At 45.5% G+C, this 17,340-nt stretch overlaps 1 protein-coding gene across 2 annotated transcripts in view; it reads left to right on the top strand.

Moving 5' to 3' along the window:
- ASAP1 (ArfGAP with SH3 domain, ankyrin repeat and PH domain 1) overlaps positions 1–17,340 on the top strand; it is a 327,644-nt gene that overhangs the window by 263,885 nt on the left and 46,419 nt on the right. For both annotated transcript variants that reach the window (XM_043483127.1, XM_043483126.1), the window contains exons 12-15: positions 3,723–3,823; positions 4,808–4,877; positions 13,405–13,492; positions 15,584–15,632. In XM_043483127.1, coding sequence (XP_043339062.1) covers positions 3,723–3,823; positions 4,808–4,877; positions 13,405–13,492; positions 15,584–15,632 — 308 coding nt within the window. The remainder of the gene's footprint in view (positions 1–3,722; positions 3,824–4,807; positions 4,878–13,404; positions 13,493–15,583; positions 15,633–17,340) is intronic.

Raw genomic sequence — 17,340 nt, 5'->3', positions numbered from 1 at the left:
CTTAGGTTTTTATAATAGCCTAACTTTGTAAAAGGACTGTTTGCCTTAATACTATTTTCAGGGTTGAAAATATTTTATTTTTAATGATGATATCCATAAATCGTTCCCCAAACGCCACCTTTTTCTTTGAGTCTGTCTCAGTAACCCATCTTAGTTTGCAAACTGTATGTATTTTGCTCATCTCTCCTTTCACAGTATCTGGTACGTTGCCTAGCACCCCGATACAACTCAGTAAATATTTAGTAAGATGAAATAAAAGAACTCCTCTGGCCACTCCATTCATATCTTACATTAGAAATTTGAAGCTTCTGTAAATAGAGGTTTAGTTTTAAATTGGATGCCAGAAACATTTATAAACCATTAAGTCAATGAGGGTGTAATTGCTTGCAGTTTTAGAGGATGTGAGATTCTTCTGCTTTGTAATGCATCTTATACGTTAATAAGGTTTTCTAATAAGAAAGTAAGCTAATTTGTACTGCTAATAGAGAATGGGAAATTGAGCCAAAAAAATATCACCGTAGTTTCTCATTCTATAGTTTACATCTCTTGACTCACATCATGGAATTTCTCCAAGGTTTGCTTTTTAAGTTTAAGTTTAGTTTTAAATTGCTTGCCTGAATGAGCTTCTCATTTGCATTTCTCTCTCCTCGGTACATTTTGGTTCCCATTCTGCTGTTAGAGGATTCAGAACCTATTTCATTCCTTCAGATGTGCTTTGTTTAGTTACTGTATGTGTGAGTGTCACTCAGTTGTGTCCGATTCTTTGAGACCCCATGAACTGTAGCCTGCCAGGCTCCTCTGTCCATGAATTCTTCAGACCAGAATATTGGAGTGTGTAGCCTTTCCCTTCTCCAGGTTGTTTCCTTATTAAGTGTTAACAATTCTCCAAGATTTACTTTCTCGAAAAATAGAATCCCCTTTTTGTTTATCTGGAGTGCCATGCTAAACCATCATTTCTCAATATCATAATCATTTGTGTGACTTTTTTTAGGTCATAAAACTCATTAGTAGTTAGTTTAGGATTGTTGATGCTACTTCTGACTCATCATTTCCTTCCTGCTTGGTTTAATAAAACAGACTTCTGGGGTCAAAGCCTAGGCTTCAGCCACTTTATTCACCTTTAAAAGTCTGATATAAAGCAAGGAATACTCAGTCTGCTTGTTATTCAGAATTTAAAGTTAATTTAGGCTAGTGAAAATACACGTAAGGAATGTCTTAGTAGTAAGTTTACAGAATATAATAGTTTTCATCGATTATTTTTTAATTGATGAATCCTTACTTTTTAAAAAAGATAAATACTTTTACTTTTTAAAATTTGGATCTTTATCTTAAATGTTAGCAGGCCAGTAAAGGTGAGAGATGAATAATTCTAAAGCATTCAGACAGACCTAGGAATTATGTGAGCAGATAAAGAGAAGTTCATTGAAAAAGGGGTCCAAGGAAGATAGTTATTCTTTTAATAAGAATCTATATCAAGGAGATTTTAGAGTTTGTTTTTAATGTTGTGGGGAGGTATAGATGTGGCAAAGATACCTGTTAAGTAATTTTCTGTAGTTAAGTAATTTCCCTGGGATTTCACTGGGTTAAGGCAGGACCCCTGTGGGTTTCATTTATCCCAGCCTGTTATGTTTGTCTTATGGCTCAGGTCTCCACCACCTGATCTGATCTTCTGTCCTCGTATTTCTTTACTAGTATTGTGGACACACTGCTGACTCCTTGAAAAAAATCCCAGGTGTCCCCACTGTTGTATTGGGGGTGTCCCTGGAGGCTCTGGAGGAGGCAGGCTCTTGCCTGTTTGGCATGTGGTTCCATCCCTCAGTCACAGCTCCTGAGTCCAAGGCTGTAGACCCTGGTTAAAAGTAAACCTGGAGGGGAATTTTTCAACATTCCTAGGTTCCACCCTTCCCCAGATGATTAAAACTGTCTAATGATACATTTCAGCTGGAAGGCATCTGGCCAGTTAAAGAAATGACTCATTAAGAAAACAAGCGGGGACTTCCCTGGTGGTCCAGGGGTTAAGACTCTGAGCTCCCAATGGAGGGGGCATAGGTTCGATCCCTGGTTGGGGAACTAAGATCCCACATGCTGCATGTCCAATAAATAAATCGAACAAACAAACAAAGAAACCAAGCAGAGTTTGCAACCTCTTTAGTCTGAGGCACCGAGCCCGGTACAGCGTGCCATCAGCTGTCTGTTACCCACACTAGAGAGCAGGGCAGCGTGGGGTCCAAGGGTGAGCGTCCAGTTCCGAGACAGGCTGTGTCCCAGCCAGCATCCTCCGCACGTTTGCGGCACCTGTCTTTTAGGGAGCATTCGGGCATGCTTTTGAACAGTGAACTCATAGTGTGTGGAATGGCCGTACCGATTTCCCTGCAGCTGTTACTCACATTCACCAAGCACTCACTGTTTGGTCTGGGGGATCTTGAATGCCAGGAAGAGGTCATCCTGACCTGGAAGGCAGGCCCTGCACGAGCCATCAGTAAACAATGGATGCTTCAGCTTCCTGCCTCTTCACCATCACGTTTCAGGGGTTGCTTCTGAGCTGGTTATCTTTATTAAGTTCTCTTCACTTCACGCAAATTGTAGGAAAACAAAGGATCTTCCTACCATTTGTCGTTTTCTTTGGGCTATCTAAGTAAAGAACTGGTTTTTTTTTTTTACACATACACATGTTGCAGTTTGTCAGCCCTTTAATCTTGGTGAAGTGTGTACTTCCTCTTCCATTCAGCTTTATTTTCCCTCTGTTCACAAGTGACCTGAAATGAAACTTGATAAAGATGTTTTATTATCCTATCACCCAAAGTTTATCAGGACTCTGAAGTGTGAGGGAGAGAGAGATACCTGATATTTATTATCTTTACAGTGATGTTTTCTCTCTGTGTTGTAAAAAGTGCTTAACCTATAAACAATAAGACGATCAATGCAATTAACTATATTTTCAAATGTTCTGCCTTTTTTTCCTCTTGCTTTTGCCCTTCCTGATCGAAGTCTAGGAGAGTAAGTCAATGCGTTTTGTCAGACCGTGTTGTCCTCCCTCTGTGTCTAAAGCCCCGTGTTCTCATTCTGCAGTCCTTACGTTTCCACAGTGCAGTCTTTAAAAACGAGGGAAAAGCATTCGTGGATGTTAAATCGAGCTTGTCCGCATCTGTGTTGTCCTGTCACCACGTCATACACTTTTCCCTGCCACTGAGTCATCTTTTTAAATGAAAAGCATGGGTATAGGTGTATTTTTACAGAGTACTCATTAGTTGCAAAACAGGAGTTTTATTGCAGTTCTTCGTCCCTCACTGAGAAGGGGCACTTTTTGTTGGGGGTATTTTAGCAGCAAAGGTGAGGGAGAGGCAGTCTGCCCAGAGGAGGACCTCTCGGGGTGCATGAGCTTCGCCTGGTGCCCACTTCGCTTCCCCTAGCCCTTTCTGCGTTCGTCTCTGCTGCCAGCGTAGACTAGTTTGAGTCCTAGAATAGCTTGTCGCTGCAGTGTCTCTGAAGTAGAGCTGGCTTCCAGACTAGACATGGGAGATCCGGACCCCAGCCCTCAGCTCAAGCTTGTCTGGCAATTGCTTACCCGTCCAGTTTCCTCAGCTAGTGTATGATCAAGGACCCAGCAACTCTCAAAAGTCCACAATTCTCTTAGCTCCAGGCAAATGCTCCATGGCAGACTAGAGTCAAGGAGTGGAGAATTGTCTCCGGCATGAGTCTAATCCATGGCATCTCCTTTCTAGGATTCCCAGAGCCGGCAAGGAGGCTACAGCATGCACCAGCTTCAGGGTAACAAGGAATACGGCAGCGAGAAGAAGGGCTACCTGCTGAAGAAGAGCGACGGGTACGTACACAGCCAGCCCGGGGCCCCTGTGTGCTCAGCATGCTTCCAGGGGTTGGTAACCTAGGGCCCTGCCCCAGCCTCTCAGGAAGGGGGACGCACTTACACGGTCTCCCATGCACCAGCTTCGAACGATGCTTCCCTCAGGTAAGTCTGAGAGTTAACCTGCTGTCTTTAGAAGCAGTGGTAACTGGTCTATGTCCACAGGTGGCACCTGTGACTTGTCATGTGTGGTTTGAGGAAGGCAGGGACTGTCCCCATGCGTTCAGCAGATACCTTCTGGGAGTCCTACATGCCAGGCACTGTTGTAGACACTGGGGATGTAACTCTGAACCAAAGAAAGTCCTTATCCTTATAGAGCTTACATCCTCACCAGGGAGACAGACAATAAAGAAGAAAATACGTTTATACATATATGTATAGAAAATGTATAATGCTGGTTTACAGGTCTAAAATCTTAACTTTTCTAGATGATACCCAAAGTATCTTAAAACAGCTTGCTTTTTCAACCAACAGTATGCTTCAGAAATCTGCGTAGGTCAGCACACATGTAGTTGTGTGATTCTTTTTAAACGCCTACATGATACCCTGTAGTGCGAATGTGACTGTAATCATTTATTTATTCTCCTGCTATCAGATTTCTGTTGTCTCCCGTTTTCACGACCAACAGTGCTGAGGGCTTCCCTGGCGGCCCAGTGGTTAAGACTCTGTGCTTCCACCGCAGGGGACACAGGTTCAGTCCCTGCTCAGGGAGGTTCCACGTGCCGTGAGTGCGGCCAGAGGGGGAAGAAACCCACGGCTGTGGTGCCTCTCTGTGTGGGCCTGCTGGTCTGAGTTCCCCTCCAGCTGGGATCGTTAAAGGCAGCCCAGATCCTGGCTTGGGTGGTGTTTGGTTGGGGGCTTTTTGTGATGATGGCCAGGCATGACACCGTGCAGCTGGTGAAGCAGGGGCTGTATGTATCAGGCTGTGTTTGGCTCCGTCCTCAGGATCCGGAAAGTGTGGCAGAGAAGGAAGTGCTCCGTCAAGAACGGGATTCTGACCATCTCCCACGCCACAGTAAGTGTGTCCGCTCGTTCCCCACCCTTGTGTCTGTGATGTCTTCTGGCCACATGGTCCGGAAAGCAAACACATGATGTAACCGGCCTGACAGTCTCCCCCAGAGTGTTTAACGTGTGGGATTCAGTCAGAGGGTCTAGGACACTCCTTCACGAAAGAAGCCTGTCCTTCTCAGTCCTGCCTGGTTCTCTTGTTTCACCAAAACTGAATCAGGTGTTCTTTTACCTTTTTCATCTCATCTTTGGGGAAATATTATTGGTTGTTCTGAAATTTTAACACATCTAGATGCTACCCAAATTATCTCAACAGCTGGCTCTTTGAACCAACAGTATGCTTTAGAAATCTGTGTAACTTCACACATATGTAGAAAACCTGAAGTTTTCTGAATCCCAGGTTCACCATTTGCCTGGAGAAAAGCATTTAACTGCCAGAGGTGCTAGTGACGATTGAATGAGGCTCCATGCTGTGTGTGGGCCACAGTTAATAGTAGTTGCTATTTGTGTTACCAACTAGTACCAAATAGCAGCTGCTATTTGTGTTACCTCCTCCTCGGATGTCCCTGTAGGTACTGAAATCTATTGACAGGCATCCTGCCCTGCTACAAACGTTGGAAATTTTGAGTCCACCTCTCCTGCCCCCAGAGCAGCCTAGGGGAAGTGTTCTCTCCACCACTGAAGCTCTGACCACTTCCCACTGGTTTGTGTTAACCTGGTCCCTACATTTCATTGGCTTCAGGCCACACTTTTTTACTGCCAGCTACATCGCTTTGTAATCACATAACCTGCCCCCACAGAAAGATCTCTGTGGCCAGTTTTGGCTGACTTCTCCAGACTTTGCAAACACCTCTGATTCCTTAGAAACAGGTTGAAAATCAGGGCCAGCAGTTTCCTGAAAAAACATGTGGAATTCAGTGATCTTTTGAAAAGTGGATAAGAGCTTTTTTCGGTCAGAAAATACAGGGCCTTTGTTTGGGACCCCTCAATTAAGACAGGGGAATTCCTCATGCTGGAAGGGCCCAGTCACTTTGGCAGGTTCTTCTTACCAGGTTGACTTGGGAAAGGGTCAAGTATGTGTTTACACTGGTGAGCCATGGTCTGTTGGCTTGACCACACACTTGCGTTCTGCTCCAGGGACGATTCGTCTCTCCAGCTGACTGTTTTGGAAGAAATCCATTTTCTGTATACCTGCACACATCCCCAGAGATTTCTTCTACAGTTTCACTGCTTAGCACATACCTGTTCAAAGACAATTGTTTTTTTTTTAAGTTTACTATTCAAAGTAAAGCAGCACTTGGGGAATCACATTCAGTGAATCTGCTGTCACAGTAATATTGATCATGTCCAGTATCTGCTCAGTGCAGCATGAGGTGTTTTCATTTCAAAACACCAATTCTGACAAATCTGTGGCAAATGTTAGCGTAAAACTGAAGGATAAAAGTGTTTATGTTAAGCCACTAGGCTGTTATAAATAAATTTCTGTATCTTTGTGTTGTTTGCTTTTACTTTAATTTTTTAGCAAAAGCATTGCAGTATCAATATATAATACAATAGAACCAGCTATGCAAGAAAGAAAATATAAGGATTATATGCGAAGTATCACTTGATTGTAATAATCCTGAGAAATTAATTTCAAAAGTATAAGAAGCTAGTGTCCTGCTTGCCTCTGAGTTCCCAATCCCTGTGCTCTTTCTACTACATAATAGTCCTCTCCTCTGATGCCAGCTTTTGTTAAGATACTTTACTCCTCACTTATCAACTAGGATATTAACAGTACCTGCCTTTCCGTGTCATGAGAGTTAGATGATTCATTTAAAGCTTCGTAGAGCCTGGACCACAGTAAGTGTCACTCAGTCGTGTCTGACTCTTGCTAATCCCATGGACTGTAGCCCACCAGGCTGTGTTCATGTGATTCTCCAGGCAAGAATACTGGAATGGGTTGCCATTCCCTTCTCCAGGGGATCTTCCCAATCCTGGGATTGAACCCACGTCTACCACATTTCAGGCAGATTGTTTTATTTTACCATCTGAGTCACCAGGGAAGCCAAGGTCTGGTAAACTTAAATGATTACTCATCTTTGCTGGTGGATCAGTGGTTAAGGCTCCAAGCTTCCAATGCAGGGGGCATGGGTTCGATCCCTGGTCAGGGAACTAATATCCCATGTGCCACATGGTGTGACCAAAAAAAAATCAGTTTGTAAAAATCTGAAAGGGGTGACATCACCCATCACTGTGGGCCCAGACTGCCATGATTTGAGTCAAAATAACACTAAATCCCTCATAGTAATGCCCAATTCATAGCTACATGTAAAGATTAAATGAGTTCATTGACTACGGGTAATTAGAACACGATGTGGGTTGGAAGCAGTGCTCAATAAATGTCAGCTATTACTATTGCTGTTACTATCACCTTCTTCCTTCATGTGTTATTGGAATTCCTTTGTACTGCTGTTTCTGCCTCGAGGGACTTGATGAAGCTCATCCGGAGCACCTGTCCTCTCATAGGAATCGCGTTTCTTCCTGTTAGGAGTGGACACTTCTGGCACCTCCAGGCATCACACCAGAGCAAGAATTTGATTCTCTCTCCCTGTCCTTGGGCTCTTTAGACCCACAGACATTTTCCAGGGAACCTTGCTCTCCATCTTGTCCAGAGTCCGGAAGATGACATTCAGCTTCAGGACTTTAACAGATGCACTGAGACCCTGCTTGCAGCAGGCTGCTCCCTGCCTTGCAGTGCGTTCAGTAACCTGGTTTCTGTGATTGGCCTCTGTTGAGGCTCACCTGGACTCTGCCCAGTTCCACATCTTTGTCCGTGTCGTCACTGCAAGAAGAGACCATTTTCCTCTCCCCCAAGAGATCAGACGCAGCACTGTGAATTATAAAAGGACAAACTCTGGAGCTGATTAGACCTGGGCTCCAACTCCAGAAATGAGCTGTAGGACCGTTGGATAAGTTACTCAAGCCTTTGGAGCCTCCGTTTTCTCTGATGTCAGATTTGTATAATTTGCTTATTAAGGTATCTTATTCCCTTCTAGCTTCCCAGGTGGCTCAGCGGTAAAGAATCCACCTGCCAATGCAGGAGATAAGGTTTAGGTGCTTAATAAATGAAAACCGCTACCTTGCCCCCAAAGAAACCAAAATACTTTGCAAAAGCCAGAAGTTTTAATGTACTAAAATATTGGAGATAAGATCTATCTTCAGTGGTAGGTGTTCAGCGCATGCCTAACTTCTTACCCAGGAGTTGTGTGGTTGTTGATGGTATACCAAACATATGTGTCCCTCTAAGGCATGGTAGGTGTCTAAATAAATATTGAACAAAAAATTGAAATGAGTGTAAGGATCTAAACAGCTGTGTTAGCAAGCATTTACCTAGGAAATGAAGAGAACTTTATTATTTTATTTTTACCTCTTTCTACGCAGCAGCCTGAGCCTGGCTGGGTCAGCTTTATTTCCCAAGTAATTAATGATGTTCACTTCTTGTTTGTGTGGTGAGCAATCCAGCAGGATGATGGGGGGAAATAATTTCATTTCTGGATACTAATTCCAGTAGCAGCTGTTTTCTGCTAACAGAAATACGCCTGCGCTAACGACTTCACACTTCCAGCAAAAACACTTCAGCGCGGTGCATGCCGAGCTGTCTGTGGACAAATGTGTGGTGTTTGTTTTCTTTCAGGAGATGCAGGAACGTTCATCAGAATCGATTCATTCTGTTTCTGCACACATTTGTGATGATTTTCCTAGCTGAAGCGCATCTTCTGTTTAGGGTGGCAGAGCATTGATGTCAGAGGAGTGATGTCTTCATCACTTCTGTGCAGGGAACATGTCCAGAGCTTACAGAGTAGAAACATGTTCAGAATCCTGCAAGTACCTTTGCCATGTTGGCACGTGTGTGTGTGTGTGTGCATGTGTGTGTATGCACATACATATGTAAAAATGAACACTTATGTGAATAATGTTAACTGGAAAAAAGCAGTTTGCAAAACAATATATACAAATTGAACTAACCCATGTTTTTCTAAAAACAGACATTTCACACACACACGCATATCTTGTTAAAAATCAAGTATTAGCCATGACTGTCCCTGGATATAAGTAGGATTAACAAGTAATGTTCAGGTTCTGCTTTGCACTCTCTGTCTCCTAGTGTTTCTTCCAGGAATATGCATTCTTTTAAGGAACAGTAAAACCTGTAAAAGGACAAGCCTCAAAGTTTTTCAGGGAACAGAGCTGAAACAGCCTTCATTTTTGAAAGACATCATAAGGATGTTGGGGTGGGGGCACTTGGAGCTTTTTAAACATGCTCTTCAGAGCCTACAGGGGTGGCAGACCCCCCTCCTCCACTCATCCTTCAAATGCGGGGCCTGGGAGAGCCACCTGCTAACATACAGGTGTCTTTGGGAATCGTTGAAAAGTCTCTTTCAGCAGTATCTTGAGTCCCCAGCACTCAGCATCACGACCATCACTTTGATTCAGGCCCTGTCATTGCTCACCAGTCTTACTCTCTAGACTCCTCCCCCAGCCGTCTCCCTGGACGTCGGTGGGCTGGTCGGTTCTGGGAGGCGGTCCCATCAGTGTAACTGCCGCGCTCCCAGGATGGGGCGCAAGTCTACGCCAGCCGCAGCGCCCTCCGTGTTTCCTTCTGTATCGCCTGCTGCCTTGTCCCTCTCACTCCCAGGGGTCTCACCCGCGCCTCCCCCGGCTCCGTCCTTGCCCAGGGACAAGGCCGCCCCTGGAGCCTCGCGGAAGTCCCGATGCCCTCCTCAGCTCAGGCTCTGGGCACCGGGCGTGTCCTCGGTCCTTGCCCGGATCTGTCTCCCGTATCTGCTGCGTGGCACAGACCGCCTGCCCTTCGTATGTGCTTAGATGGGGTAGAGGCTTCTGCAGTATCTTGTCAAACGCGTAAAGTGAAGAGGTGTTTCAGATAGGCTTCCAAAATTTCTCTTTGCATCAACTATGAAAGCCAAATGACCTGAGAAGATACCAGAAGTTCATATTTGGCACCTTTACTTTGTTTATTTCTAGCCCTTACTCTTCTCAGAGGAGGTCTTCTCGTGGGCTGCGGCTTCGGGCTGCCCCCCGGGCGGGGGCGGGGGCACGTGGCTGGATCCCTGGCTGTCCTTCCCGCGGAAGGGGTGAACGCCAGGCTCTGTGCCGCTGCTTTACTGGGAGATTTTAGGGACGTCACTTAAGCTCTCTGTGCCTCTGTTTCTTCATCTTAGTCAGTCAGTCAGTTAGTTCAGTCACTCAATCGTGTCCAACTCTTTGCGACCCCGTGAACCGCAGCACGCCGGGCCTCCCTGTCCATCACCAGCTTCTGGAATTAAAAATAGTTCCCTCGCAGGTCGGTACATGAGTTAGGTATGTGTAAGGCTGAGAAATGCGCTCATTCATTTGGTGAATATTTATTGAGTGCTTGCTGCAGGCCAGACATACTTCAGTGAACAAATCAGAAAGATGTGTGCTCTTTGTGGGAAGAAAGACAAGCGGTAAAGGGGGAGTGAGAAGAGCCTGGAAGGCAGTACTGCAGAGTGTGAAGGAGTAGGAAGTCCAGGGAGGGAGGTCAGGCCAGGACCACCCCTCCGGGGACTTACTGGCCGGAGGGCCTGGAGCCCAGAGGTGTAGGTGGGAGGCCAGTGCCGCTCGCCGCCAGCAGGGGGAGCCGCAGGCCAAGTGGCAGGAGCCGAGATCAGGAGCCTGAAGGTGGTCCATGGGGGTCCTGATCCAGACGGGGGCTTTTATTCCAAGCGTGGTAGGAATCATCAACGGTGAGGACTCAATAAATACACATTTCCTTTGTGTCCTTTGCGTTTGTGTTTTTGTTTTTGTTTTTTTTCTTCTTTCCTTTAACATAAACAGTATGAAAGCATTTCCTAAACTGTCCAACAACGATGTAGCCCACGGCAGGTCATTTAGTCTGTGGTTTCAGTCTGCTGAACTGGCAGGAGAGATTATACCTTCCCGAATAAGTATAGCTGTACATTAGTGCTAAAGATCTAGAAAGGACTTTGAAATTTGAGGAAGTTATACAAACCTGGAGTTCCAGTGATGACTGTCACGATTCCAAGCCTTCTGGCCCCTTGGTCCGTAGACTGTGGTTCAGCATCTCACTCCGTTTCCTGGTGTTCCTGGGCTCGTGACTGGCCACGTCAGCTGCTTCTGCTGTCAAAAATTGTGTTCTCTGCTCTCCAGATTCACCTTTGGAGTGGTAGATCGTTTGTCCCACTAGCATTTACAGGAAGAACACTGAAGGCATGACATGTCTGTCAACTGAAGTTCATGTTGACTTGGCAGGTGTCAGTTCAGCAGACTGGACAGGCTTCCCTGGGAATAAGGATCACGTGTCATTTTGTCATCAAAGTTGTGGGTCAGTCATGGAATGACGTAAACTGCACAAAACCCTCGTCATCAGAAGCTTCCAGATAAAATACTTCGAGGTAGCCCATGCTTTGAAATGAGAGAAGAATGGTGCTGTTTAATTTTCCAGAATCGGTTGACACTTAACTGAGTATGTTTTCCTTTTTAAAAATTTTGTCTGTGTTACTTGGTTGTGTCTGCTGGTGAGGTGGTTCGTAAACAGTAGAGTCATGAAGATTTGGGAAGGAGAAAGAAATCTAGTTAACCCTCTGCCACGTTCAAATATGAATGGTGTCTCAAAAATTCTTAAGGTCTTTGAAGAGCTTTCTCTACTTAGGTTAAGAAACTTGAAACCCCTTATTACGCATAATCAAAGTAAGCCTGGGAAGTTCTTCCTCATGTCTGGCTCAGACCTTCTACAATTGGAGGGTATTTCTCCTTCATCTGTACAAATGGAAAACAGCTGCCCGACCTTCCCCAGTGACAACCCTTCATGCCCCAGCCTCTTTGCTCCAGCTAAATGAATGATGCCTTTAAACCCGCTTCAAAGTTCCTGTTTTCCACTCCTTTAATCATCCCTTGATCTTCCCTAAGCTTTTCTGTATCCTCCTTCAGAATGTGGATGCCACATTGGAATGTGATATTCTGCAGTCTCACCATTAACTGGGCTCACTACCTTTTCAGCCTGTCAGATGTCTTTGTCATTCATACGGGAAATCCAGCGATTTTACCAACACGCAAAAGGATGACGACTAACGATTCCTTTTACGGTGGACCCAGCCAAAGTTTGTGGTTGTAGCCACCGGTTTTGGAGACTTGAGGCCTTTAGCAACCCAAACCCCAGGTCTGTTCTAAGAAAAATTTGCGGACCCACAACCTTCTTGCCTCCCTATTTTGGGTTTGGCAGTCAGTCTAGTACAGGGTACTGTTTCTTCTTAGGCAAAACCGTCCTGTACAGGACTTGACATCTGGTTTCCATGCCTAAGTCACATGTGTGTGCAAAGAACATGAAATCCCTGGGTTGTCTTTCTCACTTCCTCCCCAGAGAGAGCTTGCTTTGGAACAGATAAACTCAGGACAAAGGGTATCTAATATCCTTTCTGTGTCTAATATCCTTGAAACCACAGAGGAAGATCTCAGAAGCTGTTGAAACGGAAATTAAGTGTCCGGTGGCCGTTATTGAGAATGAGAGGCACAGTGTGCGTCTGAAGTATTTTTGCTCATAATATGCCACCGAGGGACCCCCTTTCTACTTCCTCCCCCTCGGTTTTCCCTAAAGACTCAAGTTGGTTGGGTGGTCGTGCTCCTGGCATGGAGGTTGTCAGCATGATGACTGTCAGCTGGGGTGGGTTTGCAAGCCTGACTTTTGCAGGCTTCTCTTGAAGCACAGCCCAGCCCGGGCACTCAGGCCCTTCACCCCTTGGTCAGCTCCTTCCAGAAACTGGCATTCAGCATTGACCAGCATGTGGCCAAGGACAGACGCGGGCAGGAGGGCCAGAAGGAGCTTTGAGCAGAGTCATAATGTGGCGAGACTCCTTTAAGGCAAAGCCTGCATTAGCATGACTGTCTAGACGCTACAGTCTGTGTGAATTATTAATATATGTGTAATCAAGAGACTGGGAAGTGCTAGGGAATCTTCATTATATTTTCCTCTTTCCAGATTTTGGGGTTGGTTAAGCAATGTCTCACGGGTGGTAACTGTCCTTGTACTTTTGGGGAGAAGTAATGTGAATTTTGTGTGGCAACTAAAATTTGTGGCTACCTGGGACATGGGATTTGCAGTGACTGATTACTGGGGTCGTTTTGAGTGGATAAAGAAACTACACTCAGCTGTGTTTCACAGGAAGTGATTAAAGTGTCAACTCTTTGCACTTGTGTATGTGTGGATTCCAGAAAGTCATAGTCCCGTGGGTCATACCCACTGGTCATTGAAAGTGATGTGAATTATCTTGGTTCCATCCTCATTAACCACTGGGACACTTATGCGCAGTTAAAAGACATTGAGTAGGCCACCTCACTTTTTTTTTTCCTCTTGTTTAATGAGATTAAGTATTCCAGTAGGGTGAATTAGACCTTATAGAATGTATGGTGAACCCACCCTCCTGGCCCATGGGGCTGGGCCAGTGGGGGCGGCAGTCAGTGTTGCATTTAACTCCTCTGTTTTCTGTCATGTCCAGTCCAACAGGCAACCAGCCAAGCTGAACCTTCTCACCTGCCAGGTGAAACCAAATGCCGAGGACAAGAAGTCTTTTGACCTGATATCACGTGAGTCCTTTTTCTCCCGAGTTGGTTGCTGTGGATCCTGCCGCCTGCCCGTTCCCGTTCTTTGGGTCGGAAGCCACGTGTTTCCCAGGCAGGGCTCCTGGAGAGGAGGTGTATACTGCACATACCACTCTGGAAGGAGCCTGGGTCTCTCTACACAGAACTCACCTGCGGTAGGAAGGCACAAGCGATCCGCAGTGGAGGAGAGTCTAGATTTGTACAGTAAACCAGGCCAGGTCTTGACCACGAGCTTTATCTCCTGGGAGGAATTTCCCTGAGCACATTCCCATTTCTCTCCCATGTCTGCTGAATCAGTCTTTGATGTGATGCCCAAACATAGGTATCTTTTAAGAAGTCCCTGGATGACTCTGATGTGTACCTGTGGTTAAGAAGCACAGACAGGGGACTTCCTTGGTGGTTCAGCGGTTAAGATTCTACACTTCCAAATTACAGGGGTGCAGGTTCAGTCCCTAGTTGGGGAACTAAGATCACACATGCTGTGCAGCACCACCAAAAAATAAAATTAAAAAAAAAAACAGAAGCACGGACATGGACTTGACAGTGAGGTATGCCACTGTCTCTGCCCAGCTCCAGAGTTTACCCCTGCAGAGTCAAGCTCTGAAAGGAAAAGTCATTTCCCTGCTTCCAAGACCTGCCTTCTGACGTCCTAAATCAATGACACTGCGCTCTGTCACTGTCCTCCATGGATCAGAGCGTGCTTTTGGCCCAAACTCCCCTTCAACTGATAATCTGTGTCATAGTCTTAAGAGTGAGGGGAGATTGTTTTCCTCTTTCATGGGTCCCATTGGTACTCCAGTACTTTGGCCACCTGATGCCAAGAGCTGACTCACTGGAAAAGACCCTGATGCTGGGAAAGACTGAGGGCAGGAGAAGGGGGCAACAGAGAAGGAGATGGTTGGATGGCATCACCGACTCAATGGACATGAGTTTGAGTAAGCTCCGGGAAACAGTGAAGGACAGGGAAGCCTGGCATGCTGCAGCCCACGGGGTCGCAGAGTCAGACATGACTTAGTGACTCCAACCACAATATGTGCCGGGTGCTTTATGTCCATTATGGGTAATCCTCCCAAAAGCCTTGTCATTTTCCTATTTCACAGAAGAAAAAACTGAGACTCGGGAAGGTCCAGTGACTTAACATAAAGTCTCAGCAGTAAAGCAGAGGTTCAGCCGGGGCGCTTGGGTCCCAGCACCTGTGTTGTGTCCTCGGGCACACGCACCACCTCTTCTCGCAGGGGGCGGGGGGGCACCTGGTCTGGAGCAGTCACGGAGTGAGTGACTGTCTAGAAAGTGAGGCGGGTAAGACAGTGGTAGTTGGACCTCAGTGTCTGGAAGCATCCAAGTAAATCCCACATTCTAAAGAAGAGTTTCCTTCATGCACACCTGCCCATACTGCCCAGGTCCAGCCTCCCCGCTCCTTATGTGGGTCACACCTTGGAGGATGACCCTCCAGCAGGGCTTGAACCCACCCTCCCTGAAGCCTGATTTAACCAGAGAGCAACCTCGGGCAGGACTTGTCTGATTGTCAGGGCTGCCCTGTGATTTATAAATCCTTACAAAAAGAAATTCTTTAAAAAGAAAAACCAGTGAAAGGCAAATTGGAAAAGGAAAGTGAAATATCAATACTATGGCAGCTAGCACTCTCCAATTTCTCACTAAGGTCTACTTGAGGGGCTTCCCCAGAAGTCCAGTGGTTAAGACTCCATACGTCCAATGCAGGGGGTGCGGGTTTGATCCCAGGTAGGGGAACTAAGATCCCACATGACCGGTGGCACGGCCATAAAAAAAAGGATCTACTTGACCAGGTAGGACCCGTCCCCCTTCCCACTTGTTTTTCAAAAGAAATGCTTAGGCATTGGCGTGGTGTTTGCAGTTATCTTGTTGTATTCCTGTTTCTCTTCAGAAAAGCAGTATTGACAAAGCGAATCATGTAACTGCTAAAAGAAAAGGGTGCAAAAATAATATCAGAATCCTACTTTTAATGTGTTCTCCCCAGGAACTTTTAAAATCTGTATTAATACCTGAAGCATTCTGCTTTCTAAGATTTTTCTTTTTTTTCTCTTTTTTGTATTTCAGATAACAGGACATATCACTTTCAGGCAGAGGATGAGCAGGATTACGTAGCGTAAGTAGTTTTGAAATTACGGCACAATGCCTTAAACTGAAAAAAGCACCTCTCTCTCCTGTATAGTATACTTAAAAGTTTTCTTTTTATTACTAAGAACCAGTCCTGGAGGGTTTCCCCTGCTTAGCTGTCAGCCCTGGGCTTTCCCATGGGTCTCTTCTTTTAGTCTGGGATGCTCAGTCAACTCAGGTGCCCCCTTCAAGGTTCTGCTCAAGCCTCGCCACCCAAGGGGTTTTGCTCCCTCCTCAAAGACCTCTTCACACCCCTCTGGGTCCCTTGGTTCAGTCCCAGCCCTCTGGAGACCTGGAGCTTCTGAGGACAAGGACTGCGCCTTCTTCATTTCTAATCCCGCCATCTGCACTTGGGAGGGCTTTACTCAGCACTGGAGTAATTCATGTTTGGGGGAGGGGCTCCCTTTGGGATTCTCTCTGGGTGCCGGCGGTGATGATGGGAGACTTGATTTTGATGGAGGAGATTCTGGCATCCTTCAAGGAGAGATGTTCATTTTTCTCCAAGTCACACAGAGTAAGTTCCACTGCCTCATTGAGCTGTTGTCTCATGTGAAAGCGTCCAGTGAATTGAACAGAGAAATCCTTTCTCGGCCCACTAAGGAAGGAGGCAGGCACAGCTGAAGAGCAGCTGAATGTTGGAGGTCAGGCAGACTTGACTTCTAGTCCACAATCTGCCTGTCAGTGGCTTTTGGACCTTGTAAGGTCATCCCACCTCAGCCTTGCCCGTGAGAGGGTTACAGGTCTTGCTTGCAGAATTTTGAGACTTGAGATGAAACGTGCGATGGTGGTGGTGGTTTGGTCACTAAGTCGTGTCCGACGCATTGCGACCCCATGAACTGTAGCCCACCAGGCTCCTCTGTCAGTGGGATTTCCCAGGCAAGGACACTGGGTTGCCATTTTCCTAAAGCCTCTCATACAGTGCCAATTTTTCTTTACTCCTATAAACTCAAAGTGGCTTTTAAAGTATTAAAACACAATTATGCACTATTTTATTTCTTAATACTTTTTTTATGTGCCTGTTACTTTAAACAATTTTAAAGGTTTTTAAAGAATTTTCAGAAATAGTTGCTTTGGTTCTCAACCCTTTTGAAATGTCGCTATTCTACCACATTTGCATTATTTTTCCAGAAAATGAATTGTCCGTTAAGTGTATATTTTTGGATCATCATGACAAACTTTTTTATTTCTTTAATTTGTCCTGAGTTCTCAAGTAAAGAGGCAAATGTGGCATAACGGGAGGAACTCTGAAAAAAGGGGGTCAACAGAGCTGTTTCTCATCCCAGTCTGACGTCAGTCCCACTGTAGGGCTCCGGGCAAGTCACCGAATCTCTCTAGGCCTCTGTCTCTTTAAAGCATCGTCAACCCTAACTCAGAGGCTTATTTGGAGGATTATATTTCAAAAATTATAAGTACTTGGCACATAGTAGATACTGGTAATATCAGATAGCCAAAATATCAAAATGCCTAAGGAAGGTAATACAGGGACTGCAGCCAAGTGAAAACTCTGGCATTATCAACACTACTGCTAATAAAATGCACAGTGACCTGTCCTATGGAACCTAGATCCTTACATTGTTTTTAACAGAATAATTTCTAGTTTCTCACCTACCCTATGGAACCTAGATCCTTACATTGTTTTTAACAGAATAATTTCTAGTTTCTCACTTTCTACATGATGGAAAAAGTATTTTTTAACT

Source organism: Cervus canadensis, chromosome 12 (genome assembly GCF_019320065.1).
Source record: "Cervus canadensis isolate Bull #8, Minnesota chromosome 12, ASM1932006v1, whole genome shotgun sequence".
NCBI lineage: Eukaryota > Metazoa > Chordata > Mammalia > Artiodactyla > Cervidae > Cervus > Cervus canadensis.
The sequence above is the reverse complement of the archived record's forward strand: the minus strand, read 5'-3'. Positions and strand labels throughout refer to the sequence as shown.